The sequence below is a fragment of the Buteo buteo genome, chromosome 22, assembly GCF_964188355.1.
Source record: "Buteo buteo chromosome 22, bButBut1.hap1.1, whole genome shotgun sequence".
Taxonomy (NCBI): Eukaryota; Metazoa; Chordata; class Aves; order Accipitriformes; family Accipitridae; genus Buteo; species Buteo buteo.
This window is the reverse complement of record NC_134192.1, coordinates 6,265,321-6,290,387: the sequence shown is the minus strand read 5'-3', so window position 1 is coordinate 6,290,387 and position 25,067 is coordinate 6,265,321. Positions and strand designations below refer to the sequence as shown.

General features: G+C 37.8%; 1 protein-coding gene across 5 annotated transcripts in view; it reads right to left on the bottom strand.

Moving 5' to 3' along the window:
* TENM1 (teneurin transmembrane protein 1) overlaps positions 1 to 25,067 on the bottom strand; it is a 252,225-nt gene that overhangs the window by 171,002 nt on the left and 56,156 nt on the right. For 3 of the 5 annotated variants that reach the window (XM_075053993.1, XM_075053994.1, XM_075053995.1), the window contains exon 3: positions 4,942 to 4,978. The exons of the other annotated variants lie outside the window; for them this stretch is intronic. In XM_075053993.1, the coding sequence (XP_074910094.1) occupies positions 4,942 to 4,978 (37 nt within the window). The remainder of the gene's footprint in view (positions 1 to 4,941; positions 4,979 to 25,067) is intronic. 5 annotated transcript variants of the gene reach the window in all.

Here is a 25,067-nt window from a genome sequence, read left to right as displayed (position 1 = left end):
AAAAATTACTTTAGGCCATATCATGGCATTGGGTTTTTCTAAGTAGATTTGGGCATTCTATAGAAAAGTTTACGTCTAGACTGTTTCCCTGCCTTCCTGGGGAGGAGGCGTAGCGGTGCAGCGATGGTCCAGGGGGACCAGAGCACTGCTGGGGCCACTTGCGTGGCTTTGCTCTACAGGAGTAGAGAATTAAAAGACAGCTTGCTCAAAGCTGGCTGCTTCAGATCAAATATCCCTTGACCTACAAGGTTCAAACAGAATTCACCATAAATCACTGGGCTTCATCTGATTATAAATCTGTGTGCCCTGTACTGGCTCTGCAGCAATGATTTCCGCTGTATTCTCCGAGATTTAATTTTAAAGTGATTCTTCTTTCTCTGTAGACTGTACGGAGTAGCAGAGCTCTTTGTTACTACAATTTTCTGCTAGCTATTTTGGATAATCAGAAAGAAAACTTTATAGAGAAGCAAGCTACCAACCAATAAAATGAGCAGCTTTTGGTGAAACTGATAATGGTTTTATCTGGCTCTTCCTGAATGACTGCATATACATTCAAACTTGTTATATCAATTAGAAACATGATGCACTACTCTTCCTGAAGTCGAGAAGAGACTTCCACTTCATCTTAGTGGAGGTTGGTTTTAAACACAGTTGATGAATTGACAAGCAGCAAGTATGTGTGCTTATTACTGGTCAAGAAATATTGTTGACAACTTTTTTTTAAAAAATCAAAGTACATGCAGCCCCCCATCCTCTCCTCTCCTCAGAGTAGTCTGACCTATAAAATAATTTGCAATTAATGCATAAATTACATTAGGACAGATTTTTCTCAACAACCTTACTAGCTCCCTGTTGGTCAGGGTAGAGAGCTTGCAGGAAACCAGACTGTTTCCTTCAGCTTCGTTTATATTCTACTTCACAAACTTTAGTTGACAGATTTCTTAAAAAAGAGTTCTTTAAAACAAATTACGTTTCAAAACATATTATCCTTTTGAAGTTTTACTTTAGAAGAGAAACAGATTTTAAAATAATTATTTCAAATTACCTTTTAATTCTCTACTTAAACAGAGAATTGTTGTTTTAAATATGGGACATTTTTTTAAAAACAAGAAGAATGGTAACCTGAGCTGTAGGACAGTTAGCATCAATTTATTCTCGGTAACCCTTAGAAGTACGTGGTATTATTTAAGAAGGAGGCTGCACGTAATTGTCAGAGAGCATAACAGAAAGCTATTTGTCACTAACCAAATGATTTTACGTGGTATCTAAATTACACCAAACTAGTTAAAGCATATACCTCAGTGTAGAACTAGCTGAACGACTACTGCTGCCTTTTATCCCTAGAGGCAGTTAACAAGTTCCTGTCCCTCTCAACTTAATCCATAAATAAAAGAAATACTTCTATGAAAAGATCTATTCCTGCCATTGACGTTTGCTAACATTTTATTTAGGAATGTTGACACTTCTCCTATAGCACTGAGCTTGCTGGGAGGAAAGACAATGGTACATGTGTAACTGATGGTAAACAACAAATTGATTATTTTTTAAAGAAAAGAAAAACTCCTGTAGGGAAAGACAAAATGACAACACAGGAACAGCTACTGTAATGCCTGAAAATGAACATAACAGCCTAGGCACAAACCCACAGTTTTCAAGTTAGTCACTCAAATGCATATTTAGGCATTTACAAGCAAGCATGTAGATTTTCTGAAATATGAATATGCTTCTACCACTCCACTAAACTGGGGGTTATGGCCTGATTCTTCAGAACTATTTAGGACTTTTAACTCCACTGCGTTTTATTATTAGGAGCCCTGCACTCTTAAACACCTTTGAAAATCTGAGCAGAGCATCTATGAAGTACCAATAGGGTCACTTCTGCACAAACAGATTCAGAGAGCTAACTTCAGGCAGTAAGGTTTGACAAGCTTCTCCTGCTGTTCTTGCTCAACTTGCAAAAGAAATCTAGTGCAATTCAAAATTAACAAAGATGACATCACTTTACAGCATTTATAGGTTATAAAAGTTCTTTGTGACCATACCCTCAGTTCACCTCACAAACACATTTGTGCTGGTTTTGGCTGGGGTAGAGTTAATTTCCTTCACAGTAGCTGGTATGGGGCTGTGTTTTGGATTTGTGCTGAAAACAGTGCTGATAACACAGGGATGTTTTCATTATTGCTGAGCAGCGCTTACCCAGAGCCAAGGCCCTTTCTGCTCCTCACCCCACCCCACCAGCGAGGAGGCTGGGGGGGCACAAGGAGTTGGGGGGGGACACAGCCGGGACAGCTGACCCCGACTGACCCAAGGGATATCCCAGACCATAGGACGTCATGCTCAGCTTATAAAGCTGGGGGAAGGAGGAGGAATGGGGGATGTTCAGAGTGATGGCGTTCGTCTTCCCAAGTCCCCGTTAGTTGTGCTGGAGCCCTGCTGTCCTGGAGATGGCTGAACACCTGCCTGCCCATGGGAAACGGGGAATGAATTCCTTGGTTTGCTTTGCTTGCGTGTGCTGCTTTTGCTTTACCTGTTAAACTGTCTTTATCTCAGCCCATGAGTTTTCTCACTTTCACCCTTCTGATTCTCTTCCTCATCCCACTGGGTGGGAGGGAGCGAGCGGCTGTGTGGGGCTTAGTTGCTGGCTGGGGTTAAACCATGACAACATTTCTAAGGTGCATTTCGCTCAAAGCTTATCTATATACAGTTATTTAAACTCATTGTAAATAAGACATGCATTTTTGAATATTACTAGAAATTACATCTATAAAATATCGAATAAAACCTTCAAAACAAATGCATAAAGAAGCATCAAGGGAAACATACTTTTTCATATGAATCTAACCAACAAAGTATTTTAATGAATGCACATCTATTAAGAGAATTCTCAGGATACTGTAATTATTATTCATTTTCTAGAATTGTTTCACCATGAAGCTTTATGCTACTATGGGGACTTTAATGTTTATGTTTTGTGACGGCTGCGTTGACTATTAAAAAGCAATTTGGCTGACATTTTAAGTCTTTTGTTGCCAGTTTTAATTGGATTGTTCACCAAGCACCAACTCCCCCGTTAACTGCAAAAATTACAGGCCAACGTCAGTTTATACTAATGACTGTTTAATGATTTTATCCTGTCAGTATGCCAGCTTCATATGGATGCATGCATGATTAGTTTCATATCAAGACCTGTAATTAAATAATTGAAACCTAAACAAAAGCGAATATCAAACAGGAACACATCCTTAATAAAGACTTGAAGATTTATCAAGATACTCATTCCAAATTAAAAAATAATTAATGTTTTGAGGTCAAACAGTGCAAGAGTTGGTGTTAAGGAAAAAAGTTCTCTGCACCTTTTGCTACAGAAGAAATTTCCCTTTAAGTGATGCAAAGTTTGAGAGCTCACTGCAGTGAGTCTTTGCTTATCATTTTTAAAACTGACTCAAAATTATTCAGAACTCATTATTAGCTATTTTTGTTTGCTTTCCAGACTAGGTAAAGCTGCTTTTATAATAATAATTATAAGATATAAAAATAATTATCCCTCAACTGAAACTTACAGTACTTACAATCAAAGAACATGAAACTTACAGTACTTACAATCAAAGAACAAGCCCACTAACTTCTCAGAAATTCAGATTCTTGAAAGAAAACCAATTATTATTCTTTGTTCAGCTCTGAATCCTATGCCAAACTCCTACATATTTCAGAATTTCAAATAGAGCAAAAAAAATGGCTTTTAGAAGATAACTCTTTGAAGGTGTGAAATATCCAAGAAAATAAAGTCAGAAACAAAGACGTACAAAGCTGGGCCAGCATTGCAAAGGCAGCGAGTGCCTCCTCATACTGCTCAAAAAGAGTTCAAGAAGCTGGGGGCTTCTTGGAGAATTTCACACCTTATGGTTTTGGCCATCTGACATGGACGGTGACCTTTGGGAGGCAGTTAAACTCTTGAATTTTGAAAAGAACTTCGTATTTCACATATTTTGATACTTAGAAAGTCCAGGGGAAAAAATTACTGACTAAGGGTTTTCACTGTCTTATAAATAAGCACACCTGCACGACAAAATTTGGGATGGGGTGCCTCTGTAAACTGAGCTGGTACGTTTATGGATTCCCATTAAACTTAGACCTCAAAGGTCAAATACCAGACTTTATTGTGTTATGCATTCAGTAAGTATTCAGGCAAATTTCAGCAATTTATAGCAACTTAGAAGAACTTACGTTCATCTGTTTTCAGGCTTGACTTTTATGGACTATAGTCACCTACTAGAAAATATTAACCTACTGGAAAGTCAATAGATTTTCAAGGCTGCTTCATTTTTATGTACAAAAAGCTGTATGCCTTGCAGAATCATTCATTTTCCTTTTATTGCCAGGATGATGGCTTAAAACCTGTTCTGACCAAACTTTTGAGCAGATGGCTTTATTTGAATGACTTAGGGGTAAATTTAGGGCCCACCTCTTTTCCCAGTTACAACAGCATGATATGGGATTAACTCCATTGATTTCAATTATGTTATTCTGCCTTCGTTTGCTAGGTGTAACCACAGAAGCTAACAGTCCAACTTTGGTAGGGCATATCCATTTTTTATACATTTAGAAACAGAAAATTCATCACTTCAAAATATCAGCTGTGGAACACCACACCATTCTGTTCCAGGAACGGGGTTGCTGTATTTCTAATTTAGAAAGGGAGGAACCACTGAACCAGTAAAACACAGGTTGGCACAAACTTATTTCGATTCATAAAATAAGAAGGTCCAGCAGAGGTATGTGAATGGACCATACATCAGCAGATGAAAATGCACATCGACAAATGCAAGCTACCTCAAATTGATTGCTGAGATCTAAATGAACTCCAAGTACTCAGAAAATGGACCTGTAAACAGCTCAATGAAAACCTCTTTTCTATGTACAGCTTTAGTAAAAGAATGTAACAGCATGGAAAATAAAGCAAATTGGAGAGAAAGTAAAAAGGCAAATGCTGTTAAATCATTACATACAGATCTTGTGGAATACTTTGTTCCATTCCTGACACTTTTTTGCAGAACAATTTGGTAAAAATAGGAGGGATTTTACAAACAGGTGACTAAATTAGTGATATGGAAAAACCATTATGTGAGGAGACACTAAACAGATTGTGTAGTTTAAAGAGAAGCAAGATGTAAATGATAGAGAAACAATATAATGAACTCAGTAGGTATGCAATTATTTACACTCACAATAAAAGTACAGTGGATCACTAAATGGAACTGTTAGAAGAGAAATTTAAAACTGATAAAAGGGAATACTGTGGGGTTTTTTTCTTTTTTTTTTTTTAGCAACACATTTAATCTAGGAACTTGTTGCTACAAACTATCATTGAGATGAGGAGGTTGCAAATATTTTATATAAAAATTTTATATAGATAATTATACATCCACGCAGAATAAGCAGGCAATATACACACAAACCTACGTGTATCTAAGTATAAAACGTACATATAAAAAGGAAGCATTTTTATGTATAGAAGCATATAATATACTTATAATACACTATATTACATAAGTATCTTTTATATATACTTATAATATCCTATAATATACTTATATAAAATATATCTGTGTTTTATGCATACACATAAATCACCACTGAATTCAAATCCCCGTGGAAAGAATAAAAGTTAGACTGATATTGTCTCAGTTTATTTACAAGGCTAAATCTTTATCATCTTGAAGGATTTGATTTCACATAGGTTAATGCAACAGCATGGAGCAAAACTGCACTCACTGCTTGCTTCCTGCTTCTGCCAGAGAACCTCAATGAAATTCCAGTCTGTGGTGAATTTCCTCCTACGTGATCAGGTCAGTCCCTGGTTTAGTCAGAAGACATTTGGGGAAAAGAAGACGAGTGTGTCATTTACTCAGCCAACTGATGAAACAAGTTTAAGGCAATCCATTCTCATGGCTGAAAAAGAAGAATGGATCTGCCTTGAAGTCGTGTACCACCAATAATGCAAAAAATAGAGATGAAAGACTTGATTTGCAGATCTCTGAGTGAGCGAGGTATTGACACTTAAATAGCAATTTGAAACTCAACACACATAAGGAACCCATGAAACCACTTCTATAGGATTTATTGTCCAGAAAAGAATAGTAATTCAAGCCTCTTTCTGATCCTCATCCTGATGTTTAAATTCTAATTTTAATGCTTACCTGCAGTCTTTTTAAATACGTGACTGTTAACAAATACTGTAAATAACCTCATACAGATTTTGTGAACAATACCAATGGGATTACTGCACTTCAACCTGAATGATGCAATAACCAGGTAACAAAGTACCCTCTGCCAAACCCATCTGACAGTACTGAATAACAGAATATCCAAGGAAACTAGGATAGAACAAATTGTTCTGTTCATATACTTGCACTGTGCTTTATACACCTGCCTGCCTTTATTATGGAATATGCAGACTGAATGCAAACAAAGCAAATGTATCAAGGAGGTAGAAGAAGGAGTTGGCAATAATACATGCTATAGTTACCTTTTACAAAAGGGGATGGACAGAATGAGTGAACATCAAGCGGGTAGTTTCAGCTTATGCAATTTCAAAATGACCTTTTAAAAGTAATTATTAGAGCTGCGTTGTAGCATTCAGCTGAAATCGAATTCTTTAGAATTCCACGCACTTACGAAGTAGAAATTGTGGAAGAAAAATGCATCATACGCGTCAAAAAGCAGGGGGCCACTCAGACACAGTTTTCCTCCTCCTCCAGTTTGTTTTTTGTAATCTTACACTGAAGAAAAAGCAACACACCACTTATCTATCAAAATAAAGTGTATGCTATTGTAGAAAAAAGACGGCTGAAAAATGTATGAGTGAAGATGTCAATGAATCGGTTCCAACTGAAGAAAGAAGAACTGAGTATAAAGATATAATCTAAGACAGCTGTATGGTAGTTCATAGTCCAAATTCAGATGAAAATTTTGCTTAACGTAGGAGGGAATATCAGATGGCTGCAGAGACACTCCCAGGCTAGTTTACAGCCTGCAGTGATCTCCAAAGCTCTAATTCTGTCCCATTGATTAGACAGGAAAAAAAGAGGCAAGGGAAAGATCTGTCACCAGCTCAGTTCTGCAGTGCACGTGCCAGCACCCATACTCGCTCTGCGTGCTGCAGAGCAACTGCACTCGTCCCAAAGAGGCTGTGAAGAAAGAATTGGTACCATTGTGTGGGACATCTGCTGAGCTAAAATTCATCTCATGTGAATATCCTTGCAATTTGATAGCACAAATATGATTATATTGCTACATCACTTATATTAAAAACATTGCTGCACATTACACGTGACAGCATAGCTAATGCAGAAACAACTTCTACTTCATGAGACTGAACTAAATGACCGAAACTGTAGTTGACATTTATGGTATTGATCAGGCTCCAACATTAATACAAAGTCAAATAGCTTGGGAAGTTTATCCCTTTACTGATTAGTGATTCATCTCCTTCCAGATGATCTCCGAGTATGACAGCACTGTGTATGTCTGCATTCTTCTTCACTGTGAAGCATTAGCTCCATTTCACATGCTATAAAGGCAGCACTAAAATTACCATGCTTTACCTATACAAAACTAAACACTTCATGCTTCTTTCAAAATGACTCTATCACCCTAAAAAAGCCTCCCTCAAACACCATAGCAACAGCAGCAAACTCCATGTCTACTAATATAAGCCCCCCCCTAAGGCATTAGTCAAAGACAAGCTGTTCTATTAGGTTATATTAGTAGAGAATCCTTGGATGGCTGCTGTTAAAGTGAATAATATTGTCCATGCCATCACTGAATATGTAAAATCACCTGGAAGACTTCCAGCACAGATTCCATGAATTATAAGAAAATTCTGCACTTGGTAGTACCACAGATTCCAGGCAAAGTGGGACTGTAGGCAGCTGCTATACGGACTGTACAGAGAGCACAAGCACGAGCGGTCCCTGTACGTACCAAAAAAAAGGGGCAAACTCTTGTCACTGGAGCACGGGTGACGCACTGAGATGCTCCCTTCCCAAAAGCAGGAAGGGAGAAGCACAGATGAAGCGAGACACTGTCTTATTTTGCTTTCACATAAGCCAGGTGATGCAAGGGAACTGGCAAGTGCACTCCCTTGATGGGTAGTAACATGTTCCTTCTCTCTCAGTCTCTCCCGGTGCTTCCACTGGTGCAATGAAGCTCTTTATTTTCTGTCCCAAGTTCTTACTGTCAAGCAAAACTGAGCAATGAATGGAGATACAGTTCAGCTGAGAGCAGAATTTGATTTAATATTCCTATAACACTTTGAATATAAAAATGCACTACAGAAGTGCTAAGTCTTATTAAGCTTGGCAATAGCGAATGCAGGGTGACAGCTTCCCTAGACTTGACAGTATTGCTCACCAGACTCCAACGTATATAAGCATCACCAGGCAATGCAGAGAACACTTCAGAGTAGAAAACAGAGGAAACACGGCTCCTCACAAATCAAGAAAGCCAGTCTTTACGGCTTTCACCTGAGCATGGGAGGCTCAGCTTTATTTGCTCTGACACAGATATGGGACTTGAATCTTCGGCACTCATACCATAGACCTACTACCTGAGACTTGTCGCTCTTAAAATGTAGTCGGCACAGGGATTTGAACTGCTGTCAGTCACGTAACATAGGAGTGCCTGACCACTGCGCTACAGAGCACGTTGGTGGCTGTCTCTCTGCTCCCATAAATATTTCATTTTTTATATGCAGTGAAGTAGCTCACAAGAGATGAGGAGAGTGGAAGGAGAAAAGACTAATTGTGTACCAGGTGCGAGGGTATCATTTTCAATCCTCTCCTTCACCATTATTTGACTTTCCAGGTGAGTATCTTGACAACTGCCTTTCCTCTGTGAACCTCTTGCTCTGATGAGGAATTTCACCTCCAGACAGAGATCTCTTCTTTGGGGAAACATCACTGGAATTGACACTTTTACTGAAATGTTTGGGTTTCGGCACACTTTCAAAGAAATGGGATTTTACATTTTAAAGCTCTACCACAGAGAAACAGGCAACGCTTTAACGTGAGGCGTAAGTCGCAGTGGCAGATTTCTCTTTCACAGAGGGTGGTAGAAGTCTTAAGTTAGAGGAGCTTTTCTGACGAGGCGCAGGAGGCTCTTGCGCGGCACTGGCTCGCGCCAGGGGCAGCACGTCTGCCGGTATGGAAATGCCACCAGTCCTCTGGTCATTTATTTCTTTACCTACCAAAGCCAAGGTAAACAAAATGTAGGCTACATATAGCCAACAGGAGCTTCTTGTCAGTTGCAGTAGGAACTAAGTAAAACTCTGTGTGTGTAACTTCAAGTCCGTTTAACATAGCGAATAACCAATTTACCAGTTTTGCTTCATATATAAAAGAAAGACTCCATGGGTTCTGAATGTATCCACACTCCGCTGATGCTGTAAAGACAGACTAATTCTACTGTATAGCCCAATAAAAGACAAGATACCTGGTAATCTGCCTCTTTGTGAAGCATTACTTCTCATCTCACACAGGAGAGAGATGAGACAGCATGGGAAGCTAAAAGAACAGCACTTTATCCCTTTGTTTGAAAATTTTCAATAGACAGCATTTTAAAAAAAAAAATTAAATTGGTCCTATTCAAATGCATCACGAAAGAAAACGGTGTTGAGTTCAGGCTGGGCACGGTGACCTGCCCTAGTTTGTAGCTGAACAAAGGCATAAAAGCAAATGATAAATTTCCATTTTGTTATACAATATTCCATTAGGGAGCTAATTAAACAGGCTGTACTCAAATGCAGCATATAAACAATATTACACATGAAGGGGAGCATTTCTGGGAAGATATTAGCTGATAGCACTAACATAAATGATTTAAATTGTTTTTTTCTTTTCTCAACAGTTAGGAACAAAAAGCTTTTTTTCCCCATTACCTCATCCTAAGTAGTTTTTCAAATCAAGCCCATGTTCACATTCATGCTGTCACTGATAATGGATCTTGCGTCAAATAAGAAGAGAGTAAAGGACCTGATAATAAGTGCAATTATAAAACATCAAAAATGGTAGATCAAAGTGGATTTCTTTTATTCCACTGTGTACAGTCACTTCACAGCTTTTCAGTGTTCCCGTCATGCGGTCCTGACAGTATGTATTAATTTTCTCTATTATCATAGCAACAAGAATGGCACACTTCAGAAAGCAGCTGACAAATGCAGCTCCTCATTATTACTCTGTCTTACTTTTATTCATTTTGTTTATAAAAACACTTTTTAAATCCCCTTCTCTTGAGATTCTCAGGCATGATGATAGCCATCAAATGGTTGATAACCTTGTGATAAACGAAACTCTGGGACAAACGCTCAAGCCTTCTAAGTACTGCCACTCTTCAAAAAAGAACTGAAATTTACAGCCTCCAAAAATTTCAAAGCCAGTGATGAGTTCACGTTAGAAAAGCTTGAAAACTTCACCTAAAGATTCCCACTCTAATTCATCTTGGAAGAGTATCCATCTTCTGAGTTTTTACTAAATTCTGTGTGGGAATTCATAGCATAGATTGGTAATTTAATATAAAAATTGCATTTGAAAAAAAAAATAAAGCTCAGGAGTTAAGCAAACTAGCTCAGCTTCATTCCTCCTGCCTTGGCCCCACAGGTACCATGACTCAACTCTTGGTGCAGATGCTCAGGTCTATCACTGCAGCAATAGTTAGAAGCTTCTGAAATGAAATGTGCATGGCAAGAAAATAGTTTTACAGCATTTTCCCAATGGAAAAAATATGGATAGAGGCTTTGAGCTGGTGGTCTCCTTAATAAACTATGCTTACCCTTCCTGACATCAAAGCTTGCAGGAGTGTTTGCTTTGAGCTGGTCACAAAACGTTGCAGCAAGTATTACTAATATGCAGAGGAATACAGACTCAAACACAAAGAAAGGAGAATAAGAATCAAGCAAATTGCATAATATAAACAAGTGCATGCAAAAGAAAGTTCTGGAGCAATACATTGTCCTATACAATTGCATACCTCTGCTGAAGTGAGTAAACCATAACAATTTGCACCAAGTGCAAATATAATATTCACACTAAAACCTGAAAACTATTGTATTTGACATGTAGAATTTCATAGGATAAATTCTGCTCTAAGCATGCATGCTAATGTAAAGCATCACGTTCAGAAAGTCTACGATGTTATTTTGAATTTAGAATATACTTGACCAGTATTGACTTTCATGACTAGTTTGAAAAACTAAATCTAAATTCACTAATTCAATTGACTATGACATGGCCCTATGCAGTTGGAAATAAACGGAGGTACTATGCCATGATGCCATCACAAAGAGTAACTATCTTAAATATTAGTATAAAAGTGGATGCAGCAGTTTCATAACCTATCATATGAATATTATGGCAATGATGCGTAGAAGTGATTTACATCTTCATTATTTCTAGACTGCAAGAATTGCTATTGCTAGCACTTTGTAGAGTCATTTGCTAACATTTAAGCAAGTTATGATTAATGCAATTTGAGTAGAATGCATATTGGACAGATAGATTATAGCCCTGCTGATACTGTATGTACAATAATTAGTACTGTGACAACAGCTAATTATTTTTAATTTTAAAGCTGAAAGATTTTATCCATAAATATTATGGCTGGACTTAATAGATCAGTTCTTCCCATAGCCAAAACAAGGTGACAGAAATTATGCATTAAATGAATGAATAATTTCCTATCAATATTTAAAACTAATGGAATGCCAATCAATAACACCACTAGACATTTAAAGCACTGCTGCAAAGTATTACTGACAAAATTAGTATATAAAGCACCCACATCATCATCCCACCCACTGTGCTGTGCAGCGCAATGAAACTTATTAAAAGACAATTGAAAACATAAAAACTACCTTCTTAAAATTCAAGAGATCTAAGATACCAGCATGAAACACTGTTCCAGCTGTATGGAAGACCACCTGTCTGCGTAAGAACTGGAGTGAAAAAACAGATTCTCAGATGGACTCAAAAGGAGTTAATTCATTGATTTTGATAGTGCTACTCTAGAAGAGCACGTCCGAATTGTATGGCCTGCAGTTAGCATCAGGACCTTACCTGCCTGCTAACAGTCAAAGTCAGGACCTTACTTATTTGCTAATGGTCAAAGTAATTTTCTGAATAGCATGAACCCATACATCTAACAATTTAGATAGCAGAACACCAGGGAAACTGTGAAAAGTTCACTTATGAACAAGCACCTGGTTTATTTCAGACTGGAAATTCTGACTTTAAAATATTCCAGCAAGTTTGAAACTTTAGGAAAAGTGATTTAAAGAAGTTAAGAGAAAATTCCTAGAACTTGGAGGGGTGTGTGCGTGGAAAAAAAAAGAAAAGAAGTGTTTCACTGGCACACGAAGATGATGCACAACTGGCAGTAATCCATAACGGGCAATGAAGGACTTATTCCAGTATATGGCACTATTCAGGTACCTCAGCCACAGGTCTAATATGGGAGCAGACAACAGCACTGAGGTGATTCCTTCAAGCATTAATACCTACTTTTCTTACCCCGGGGGAAGCCCATCAATCACCGAGCAACTAATTTGTGCACAAACAATAGCTACTGGCAACAGTGGTGCATAGCAAAAACCAAGGCAGCCTACCACTCTACCCGAAAACTAAGATGTGGGCCTGAGCTGCAGCCAAACCGTGTGGACAAATCCAAACATCTCCACAGCCTAAATAAACGAGGCACTGTACATGATATAGGAATGCAAACAGTAGTTACGACCCAACTGTTCAGAAACAATGAAAAAAGTCCCAGAAAACAAAGGATAATTCTAAATTATGAGATTTCCTTAAACCCTTTTATCCATTTCACTGTGAGTTCCTTCAGTCCCAATGGGAATCATTTCATGCTTTCTTACGACCGAGAGGAACGCTATTTTACTTGAAAAGAAAGCTAAAATCCTCACATCATCCTGTCAGCGCTGCCTCCCCACGTGCTCCTAGGGGAGCAGGCAAAGCTGGGGAAGGCTCTGCTTGCAGACTGGCTCAAATTTTAGAAGAACCTTGGGCGCGCTCATCATTCTCCAAGATTGAAGCAGCATACCGACTTTCTTTTAGCTCTTCCAATTTTCTGGCAATACAGAACATTAATAATTGATGTTTCATTGATTTGATTATTTTCTTCAGAAAGTTGTACAGTTCTTCCACAGCTAAGAGCTGCGGAATGCTCCCAAAAGCAATCGCATTTATCAGTACTTCTCTGACTCACTCAATATCAGTTTATTAGCCTTAATTTGTACCCTTGTGTTTAACATCAAGGAAGTTACTTTTTGATTGACTCTGAAGAAACAACCCTTAAAAACAGAAACTGAAACAAAAGCTTTCCCACCAGAACAATTTTTAAAACTTAATGATGCTAGAACAAACTCCTTGGTTTCATTTACTTGGGTAGTAATTGCTCAGTGCAACAAAGAAGCCGTTTCTAATAGAAGACTTGTATCCCTAGCTCCTTTAAGTGCTTTTGGTATCAGATTAAATATTAATACAAAACAAACTGTACTGTTCAACTACTTTTTGCATTACTGTTCTGTAAGGGATCACACTATGAAGCAGATGTAATACTGATGTCAATATTAAATGTACTTAGCTTTTCTTTAAAGTCAATGTGTCAATTTATACAAACAGAAAGGTACGCATCTTTTGGCACTTCAGATTTTCTTGAGCACCTACATCTTAGAATCATCATGAGATGAAAGAACTGGTCAGAAATGCAAATCATGTATTTTATTTGACTGAGGTTCCATTACATTGAGAACAGAAGAACCTAAGAAAGCAGTCGGACAACTACGCCTGACCACAAGTCTATGAAGAGGTCTGGTAAGCCAGCAGAAGCAGTCTTAATTTCAAGGTATGCTGTACAAGTGAGAAAATAGTTATTATAAAAATTGCATATCTTAATTGTATGCCTGCCACAAACATGTATAAATGTAAATATCGCTACAAATACCTTATTCACCATCTTTTGCCTTATGGGGTAGAAAAAGATGAAGAACCAATCATTTTTTTCAGATACTTAAGACAAGTTCTTGGCAGCATACACTCGAAAATGTAGCAACATTTCCTGCCACAAGTGGAAAGTGAGACATGAGACGCGAGATCAACAGCATCCAGCAGAGTCCCAGTGTCAAAGAGTCTGAAGCTTTCCAAACAGCCGGGATAATACTGGAGTGCTGCTGAACAGAAGTGGCATCTAACCCTTCAAAACAGCGCGCCAGTGCTCGTGCTACCGTACATAGTGGTCTTCTCACATGAAGTGGTACCTGATAAAAAAGTATTCTTTTAGTAGTTTGTGCATAATTTGGCAAATGCAAATGTCTAAAGATGCAATGTTTAGACAGCCTGCCACATAGCATGCTTACGTCCCAATCCTAACTATTGCTGGGTAGAGCAGAGCTCTCTGGCAGTGGAAGAATGTTACCAGAGGACTGAGACCTATGAGGGACACCAAGACCGTTGCAGAAGCGCAGGTTCCTGTGAAGACGTAGCCCAAGCAGAGTAACTCTCACGAATTTTAAGCACACTAATCAGGATATTACCAGTATTAGCTTGCCTTGAGCTCAAACGTAAGCATACTAAAACAGTGTACCCAATAGCAGTAACACTTGACAGCATAGCCATGCACTATATATAAGCATTTTATTTAAGTATGTGAGCAATATAACCAGCAAAGGGAGAAGCTACAACTTGCACTCAGGTGTCACAGAAAAACATGTAACCAGTGACCCAAGTAACAGAATTTACAAGGTAAAGAACAGGATAAGCACAAGGTACTGCAAACTAACAGGACATCCTCAGCATGAAGTGCGTTGTCAATGACTAAATCTAGTAAAGTTTTGTTTTCAAGTCTAAAACTGGCTTATCGGAAGACTTACCATTCTTCTAAATACTCTCCCCACTGCTATCTCTAATTCCCTAACTGATGCATATATGTACACACATATCCAACTGCAACAGAGAGGACCCCAGCTGCCCTGTGATCTATGACGTCTGCAGTAGACCTTATGCCCTTGAGATATATAATAAAATACAGAGTTAAGTCACACGAGGTGATTAAACGCAATCCGACCCGAGTTCCTTTTTCTGCATTATTATCCAGTCTTTTCTCTTCACACATCTAACCTGTCGGATGCAAACATCAGCTTGAAGCCCTACAGTAATCAAGACCGAAAGTGATAACAGATGCCTAAAAAAAGAACCTCAAGCAGTAAAACACAAAAAAGTATGGGTGACAAACTGTGTTCCAGCAGATTTTAATGTTTCTTTTTAAATTGTAATTGGCACTAATCACACTATTTACATGTTAATGCACAACACCTGGCCTCAGCTGGATATAAAGTGGCTGACAATGTCTTCCTCTCACCTCATTGATAAGGAATTGAACACATACAGTCCTACAGAGATAGGCTTGCCAAATAGGAGGCACCAATAATTAGGACAATGTGAAACCAATCTAACTTATTCACAAACTTTAAGTAAGTGCAAAGCTACTAAACATTATTTTGAATTATTAAAGAACTAGACTGAAATTAAGTCTGAAACACACAGATACAGAAGAAAAATAAAAACAAGAGAAAAAGCTTGATTAAAGAACCTGTCTTTCCAACTAAAAGAGGAGAGGAATGCCCCCACCTCCCAAACCCAACAAAACCCAACAAAAAAAATCCCAAAACAAGCAACAACAACAACAAAAAAACCCCAACAAACAGAAAGACTCACTTATCTTGTGGATAGGATAAAAAGTATGCAAAAACAATTCTAGCTCTTCTAGCTGAATGGGTAATCTACTATATTATCCTTATAATAAAAGCCCATACACTGCAGTACTGGCAAAGGTAAAAGTACCCCCAGAAGACTTCAGCAGTGAGAATAAAACAGTGGTGATGAAGCTCAAAATTTCAGCCTACCTGCTTTCTAACTAAAGAGCCTTCTTCCTACAGAGTTGACCTGGACCAACTGAAAACCACATAGCTTCTTACTTTTGTTTAATCAGTGAGCCATTTCCAAAACAACTACTCTAAAAAATACCCATGCTAATTCATTTTATCTCTTTTAAACACTTGCTTTTTCAACAAAATTACAGATGCTATACAAGTACTGCTCCTGAAAACACTCATTTATTGTTGCTAATGACCACATCTCTGGAATTCATTTCAGAACTCTCATTCTTCACCATCTCACAACCAGAAAACAAAGAAAAGCCAGACAACTAAACACTGATGTGTGCCTTATCCAAGTCCAACGTTCACCAACCTTTTCCAACTAACTTTCACACTATAGCACAGCCTGAAGGATTCTGTCCAGCTTCTGTAGATCAGATAAAATATAAACACTAGATATGATCTAGTGAAGTCTCTGTCTCCTCTGGCTGTACATTCAGAGTTCCTAATAATTCTAAATGGATTTCTGTAGTATGTATGTTCAGGAAATATTTATTTGAAGTTTAATTTTTAGTTCTGCTTTGTTTCAAAAACTTAGCAATAACCTCTTGAACAGATATACAATTAACATAATTAGCTATATGTTGCTAATTTTACAGTTTTAAAAAATATTGCTTCAATTGTTGAGATTTTTTTCCCAATGTTCTAATTAGCAACCCCCTAAACATTATCATAGGGCAAATTACTGTTGTCCTATATGGTATTTATCAGAAAAATTATGTGGAAAAGCTAAATCCATTCAATACCAGTGTTTGGCAAGAACAAACCACACCAAACTGCTGTTACTGACATGCAGAGAGCATTTATGTATTACAAAGATATATTTGCATACAACAAAACTCAGCTCATGTCAATTGAAACATGTTGAGAATAACTAAACATCATTTTGTTTAGTATGGTACAAAATAGAATTAAAGCAAATTCTGTAAGACATAAGTTTCACAATGAACACAGCCTCAGGGGACTTACTCTGATCACACTTCAACAAAGGACAAACAAGGAGGCTGTGTTTAAAAGAAAGGGCCAACCATAGCTGGAGGAAGAATTGCCATGTTCCATTTAGAAAAGATTTGTTGCAAATCAAAAGTCACATTTTAACAAAGACATACTTTATCCGGGGTTTACCAACATATTGTAGGAATATGTAGGATCACAAATTTGATACATATAAAACAAAGGTACACAATGTAGAAAAGAACATGGCTCATTTGCTCTTCTACTCAACTATAGGAAGCGTTACTATCTACAAGCAAGGTTAATGATACAGTAATAGATGAATACACAAAAAGACATAGATGTTAGAGGGAAAACAAAGACTGCAGGAGGAAATGTAGAAGTTGTAGGAAGCACAGTTACACTACCAGCATTACTTTAAAGAATAAAGATGGAAAAAATAAACAACCAGCTTGTATATAAACTACACACACTAAACACGAATGAAATTTGCTCAGGTCTTACCCAGCCAGAGGGATCAGCCTTCCTGTTAGTATCTCCATAGGGAGATGCTTTTAATGCTTCTAGAAAGTTCTGCATTAAGTTGTATCTGAGTCACTGTGAGTTAAGTGTGCGTCTTAGTTTTCATCCTAATAACCTTTCTATAGGCTTTTATTGTCTCTGCAGATGATGAGGGGAAAGACAGAGGAAAACTAAGGACACCTGTATAATTAATATAATACCTCTTGAGGAAGATCAATGCAAAGTCATCATTGCAGAGGCAAAAATACAAACACAAGCAAGTTAAAAGACTTATTGTTAAAAAAAACCCAAACCAAAAAAAACAACCAGAAAAAACCACAAGCAGATCTGACAAAGTGTCTGAAGTCAAAATTACCTTATCCAAATTTAGCCTATTAACTAGGAAAAAGGCTACTGAACTCCCTATGCACGTCCTTCCCAAGAACACTTAACAGTTCAGTCAAATTATGGAGCTACATCTCTCTCCAATGATGTGATAGAACAATTATGCTCTCAGACGAACACTGTCTCCGTAAACCCCTAGGTACAGCAGTGTGAGCCAAGAGCTCTGTGCGCACATGTACCACAGCACCACTGACCCTTGATCGGTGTATAATTCCTCCTATAGTGTAAATTGGCTTTGAAGTCAGCTCCGTTTCCTCTCACAAGTAACAAACCCATCCCAGCTCATGTTGATCAAAGCTTTCCACTCAGCCATGGTATAATCCTTCTACGGATAATATTTCCAATAATTTGATAGGAAAGTTACTTCAACACCATTGCTGTTTAACACAAAAAAACATTTATTATTGGCTGTAATGTTCATGTACATAAATACAGATATATTTCTACCAGAAAAAAAAAAGTAAAAAGAAAAAACTCACTTAGCATACTTTTTTCCCTCCAGTTGTCTCTTAGGCAATTTGTCCCATTACTGGGTACTTGCTAGAAAACGCCAAATTAAAGAACCTGATATGTCCACACAAGCAGACACATGCAGTCAGGTCTAGAATGCACAGATAGAAGAGAGGTATAGAAACACTACATGATGACAGTGAACAATATAAATCACTTACCATGCTGTGGGAAGAAGAAAAGACTCATTTCTAAACCCATTTCTCAGCCCAAGTCTAATTTCAACCTTTGTACAAATATAGTATAAGTATACATATTAAACATGAAATATTAAAACATACATATTAAACACAAGCAGACACAGTCTGTCTAGAAAATAGCACTCTGGATACATACACATGGTTTGCATGTGATAATTAAATTGTTGACAAAACCCCCTTTCATTCTTGCTCTGATTTTTAGTAAAAGGATTTAGAAACACCAGCAAAAGATATGAAATGAAATATTTATGTAACACAGAGCTCCATCAATCAACCAAGGAAAAAACCCCTAACTTTATGAATTCAGGAAGAAAAACCTAAGTGTGCAGCAGAATGTAAGAGGCATTCCAAAAGGTGTGTGGTTTCCATTATACTTTAGGTTTTGGGGGAAAAGATTTAATGTGAGATGAGAGGCTATACTTTACATAATGTCTAATTGACACAAAAAATAATAGTTATGTTTGTGAAAAATCAATAGAGAAAGATAAATTTGAAAATAAATAGCAATTTAAGCATTCAAGACTGTGAAACAGAATAACAAAACATTAATTACAGTTAAGGTTGACATTCTATAACAAATGACTTTGTAACTCACATCTGACAATACCAGATTTTACAGGAGAGCAATCATTTATAGGGACAATTAGGTACAGATTTAGCATTTGAACTTAATTTCTCACTTTTTGTCAATTTAAGTTACGGCTTTCTTATTTATTTGTATCTTAAAGTCACGACTCATTTTGAAAAATTCTTTTCTTGAAAGCTAAAATTGTATTGTACTTATGGTTACTAAAATATTGATTTGTAACATAGATCAGCAAATACAAGTGCTGATGTAGCTTCTTTCCCAAAGCAAACCAGAGCTGGCAATGGTCTTTACATACACTTAAATTTGACAATGGGAAAACTACAATTTTAATATTGAAACAAGTTTCAAACTAACTGGGGATAGTTTGAGGCTATCAATTTTTCTTCACTGTGAAGAAAACTCTCTTTGTTACAAATTCTCTTCGTATCCCTCCTCTCCCTAAACAACAGACCTTGCTGGCTGTTGTTTTATGCCCTGAAGCACCACTACTTATTTTCCCAAGTGATACTTTACAGAGTATATTATATCAGTTCCTTTTCTTTGACTACTGAAGGTAATTCTTCTCATTCACATTATTTAAAGTAGGTTTACCTTAGGAAGAGAAAACAATGTTCTTTGTCTTCTTTACGTTAGATCTTCCAATATCATAAAGTAAATACAGCTCAACAGAAAATATCAAACATGCGTGCGCAACTCTGCAAGAATGGATGGAAGAAGGGAAAAGATCCTATGCAGGAGGAATTAATGAGATAAATATATATGTTGTAATATTAAAAAAACCCCAACATACAGGATCTTGCTTTGGCTGTTTGGAAGATTATTATTCCAGAAGTTCAGATTTTGAAGCAAAGCATATTCTATTAATAATACCATAGTGATTTAACTCTTCTGGTGGTCTTGCTCACGTCTACCACTTCCTATGAAGGCAAATCTTTAATAAATAAGGTTAGCATTTAGAAATAAGGGCTCTCAGAAGCCTGACAACCAGTAAACCTGTTACATTATCAACTGTAAGTCAGATTGGATGGGTAAGATTTTCCATTTTGAAACCTCAATTTTCCTTTTACGATATGTTAGTCACTGATGCTTTTACAGTTGCACCTTTAATTACCCTTTCTATCACTTCACAGTCATGAAATAAAGCTTGCATCAGTAAATATCACAAAAAATGCTTCTCTGACATTTTAAACTGACTTTTGAATTTAATATGCATTTTTTCCATTATGTTTATTAATAAGGCTTGAGGCAACTTTCTTGTTATTAATAAGATTTGCTTTGCCATAGCTTAATGGTTATATCTGAGGTACCTATGTACATATCGAGACACACATGGAGCAAAGATGGTTTCATGCTTCTATGGGAGATTGATCTCCATTTGAGAGCCGTCACGTTCCGCGGAGGTAAGGGAAGAGCTGGCAGTGCTCCAAGCACAGCCACAGCTGTAAAACTCAAGTTAGCTCTCCCTAATCCCACACGTGTGTTGGGGACCACACAGGAAATGTTTCATACACACCCCTCTCCACTCTCCCCGCCAAACCCCAAACAAAATAGGCTTGAGGAAATTAAAGAAAGCAGGTCTAGATAATTGAAGAGATTATAATAGGAACAAGACAGCTAACAGTAATTTTGAGGTGACGGTGTAGCTGGGGAGAGGAAAGCGAGTATAGTGTTGGAAAGCTCACACCAACCCTAGCAATGCTGCCTTAGGAAGCTGACTTCAAGACTGCCTTTTATGAGAACTGCATTTTTTGCTGAGCATTACTGTTCAAAGTAGACTGCAGTGCTGTAGCTGGTCATTCCAAATGTACAAGTTTAAAGGGAAGAAAACAAACCAGAACGAAAACACAGGTTTATGAACACAGCTGGAGAGATAAGGAGATGACTTCTACACTCTGATTTTCTGTTGTACTGAAGGGATATGAAGAACATCTGTCATGTGCCTTGACAGACTTGTTAGATACTTTTATTTAGCAGATCTGTTAAGAAAAATATTAATCGAAGAAGTTGTTAGGAGTCAATTCCATCACATTTTTGAATTGGTTGCTACAAAAACAAATGAGGTTTCACAATACAGTGACAGAACTGCAAAACCTAATGGGATAGATTTTCCTGTATTGTCTATTGTTAAGGATTTAAAAGACCAGTGTGCACAAACACACAGAAGAAAATTATGCAAATGTCAATTTGTAAACCTCCAGCTCTGCTGCTTAGCCTAACTGCTAAGTGATATCCAGTGGTAATGCCATCAGCAAGGGAAAGGACTTTCTCAGGCAGGCACTGGCTGCGGCATTTTGTGAATCTTGAAAGAGAAACAAAGCAGAAAAATAAAGATACTAAAAACAGTTGTAGGGGTAAATTCTCAAGAGTCCTCTTGATAAGATAACCAAGACCTCTGTCTTCACTGAGATCAGAAATATGTTTGCAAAGGAATATGGTTATTTTACAATTATATTATTGAAACAACTGGACATGTGCCAACTCACTCAACAAAATCTGCCATTCTTTTATCATCAGTTTAACTGGGAACAAGCTTACAGGATATTTATGTATTCTCAGAGAAAAGGGGGGATTTTTTTTTTTTACCAACTGACCTTTTAAAAATACCTCTGCAGAATAGAGACCTTGTGATAGCTAATCTTGAGGATCTCTCATGCCAGTGAAAAGTCACAGAGGCAGCTCCCATCTTACTGAGACTTGTTTAAATTACATATCAGCTCTTCCACAGTCAGCCAGGCCCAGCTGCAGGGCTCTGTTTGCTCAGAAGAATATATAAAGGTTTCTGTGATTTAGATGATTTTTGTGTGACAAATATTGTAAAATTATAGCCAGGACTCAGGACCTGGTAATATCCATTGATGTGTCAAGACATTGAAAGCTACACAAATCACTTCTGAAGAGTAGAGTCTTTATGCAGGCTTATTTCACTTGCAAATATAAAGGCCTGAATCTGGAACGAGACATCAGAGAAGTAGTGTTCAGCAAAATGTACATATATATATATCCCATATATATATATATATGGGATATATATGTGCTAGTGAGGCAATTATAGCCAGCTGCAGTGTCTAGAAACTATCTTAGTGATACAGGGGAAACTGGTACTAAGCAGTCAACCTCCAGTATCCATTTGCAAGCCTTCAGCTGTAATGTGAATGTGCAGGAGAAGAAAGAGAGCATCAATGAAAGTAACTACTGGAAATAAGACACAAAAAAAAGTAGGTCATGAAAAATAAACTTACATGAAAATAAGTATGACAAACAAGCCTTGAACTGACAGGGGCAAAGCCCAACTTACATGAAAAGCCAAAGCATATTAGGACGATATCTTGCCTCTCTACACCTCTCAAAAACCAAATGGAATCCAGACTAATAAGCTGATCTGAAAAATGGTAACACAGCAGTGTGAAGAATCTTTTTTAGGGTAAGCTACAGTTAAAAAGAAATTTCCTTGTGTGTAGCTTATTAGTAAGAAGCATGGTCAAGCCTGAAGGTACTGCATGAGCTTCCGACATCCCATCTGAATCAAAGCAGATTACCATGAAGAGAACCATCTGTATTGGGAAAGTGCAGTCAAGACTAATGTTGCAAAATTGAGCTTGTAGCCTTTTATACTTTGGAAATCTATTGAGAGATTCAAAGCTTCCTGTGATGCAAGTGTTTACAGTTTCATTAGCTGCGCTAGAATACAAATAAATTGAGATATTCATCATAACAATTAAATGCAAGTCAAAACTCATTGAAAACAAAATCTAGTGGGCTTTCCAAATGTGATTTTATCAGTACATGTTGCTACAACTATTTTTTTTTAAAATCACTGCGAACTTTTCATCATCCATCAGCAGGTCTTCAACATGACATCAGCTATTGCATGTCAATTAATAAATGTGCAAACAAGCTGGATGCTGTAAATTAATTTAATGTGAGAAAGAGAAGTTGGTGACTCTGCTTAAGCTGTTACATCATTCCCTCACCTTAATATTGAAGGCATAGCTGCCTGGCAGTTTAAGTTAATGTAACTCAGAGAAGCCGTAATTCTGCTCTCCCTCACATCTCTGGTTACTTCACCTGGCCTGGTTCCCCTGCGCAATTGCATAGGAAACTAATTCTGCACTGAGAATTAACCTAGCAAAAGAACTGACTATTTTTTGCATAGGTCAGCTCTGATGCCGGAGAAGGGACAGGGACACTAGGTTAGCATCAAGGAGATGGCAGGATCGCGGCAGTCAGCGTGATCTATGGTGTAAGTGCATTTTACGAGCGATGAAAGAACAGCTTCAGGGTAACATAAGGAACGGCACCCCTCCCACCCCGAACCACCTCCCCAGTGCTTCCAGTCAGAAACCTGCGAACACATACAAACTGACTTCTAATCGTGTCCATAGTACTCAAAAGAGAACTGAAAAAATAGAATTGAAGAAAAAGGATAAAAGTCAGCTGGCAGATACCTATAGACTTAGTTGTTCAATTTCAGGCTGTGTTTACCAAATTAAAAAAAAAACCACAAAAACCACAACTTAATTGAGCCATGGACCGTCTGTGGAATAAAGGCTGACAGAATCGGAACCATAAAGAACTACTGAGAGAAGTCATACGTTCTTTTTCTTTTCCTCCTGACTCTTCTCTGCTACCCCATTCCCTATGCAAATATATAAGGAAATAAGAGGCCCCATCCTGTGAGTGTTTCCTGCCAGCAGGACACTCACTGAAGTCAATCACAGCTTTGTGTGTGAGCTGGTAAGACAGGGACCCTTGTGTAGAAACGGTTTCATAAAAAAGTATTTTAAAGCAAGATTTCTTTTTATTTAATCATCTCACTATGTATTCTTGCCATTCTGGGCAAACAGCCACGAAGGCAGGGAAAAAAAAAATCTCCTGCAATAGGAACACCTGAAATTGGTAACGTTACGATTCAGCCATTTTTTCTACCTCCCCCAAATACAAACCAGTACATTGTACTTTTAATTTGAAATAGGCTCTATTTTCTGCCAAACGCAGTGAAAACGCTTAAGCCATATCTCTTAAAGAAAGAATAAACGTTGCAGACATAATTCCCATTAATATGTTGTCCTTAAACTTCAGGTTTGTAGACTTCTCTGAGAAGTCTGCAGTGCTTTGGAAAAGGATCAGGCTGCAGCCCTGGCGCCTCAGCCCTACCTCCGGCTGAACAACTCCCCAAGTGCCTCTTTGGCAAGTGTACGGTTAATGCAAGGGTACGGTTAATGCTCTCCGCGCTCCGCTCAGGCCTGGCCTGCGGCTGACACTGACAACCAGGGCACCCATTAGTGCCAACTGCGGTTTTCTGATAGGAAACCCAGATGGCTAATTATGAGCACTTAAATGCCAAGATCCCTTATTAACCATTTCACTTTAGAATTGCATAACGGCAAAATCGAGGTAATGTACTTTCTAATGCAGCAAGATATTCTCGTGTCCTGACCTTTCATTCATTTGGAAGGATGTTCTGCGAGAACCAAGTTAATAATATATTTCTCTCTTTTTGGCAGCATTTGTAAGTACACTTGTGAATATTCAGACAGGTGTCAGCTCAGGCAAACCGCTGCTTAAGTAAGTTGTTTGGCAGGAATGCATTCACCAGTCGGTGAATGCTGGATGGAATAAAAACATTTCCTACATGTTTCATCAATGGAAAAAAGAGTGAATCACTGTAATAGCTTATCTAGGATTCAAAGTGCACAGCGTAAGAGTATGTTGTTTCCTACATTTCCATCATCATCATTATTCTTTTTTAAGGCTAGCTTCCATAGGCTCCATACTCTTCACAGTAGTTTCTCATAGCAACCTCTTTCCACAATTACAAAGATTGCATGTACACTTTTTTTTTAAGCTTCCCTCTATTTTTCCCCTCTTTCTTCTTCTTTCCACCACAGGTTCTTTCTGGGTACTCCCC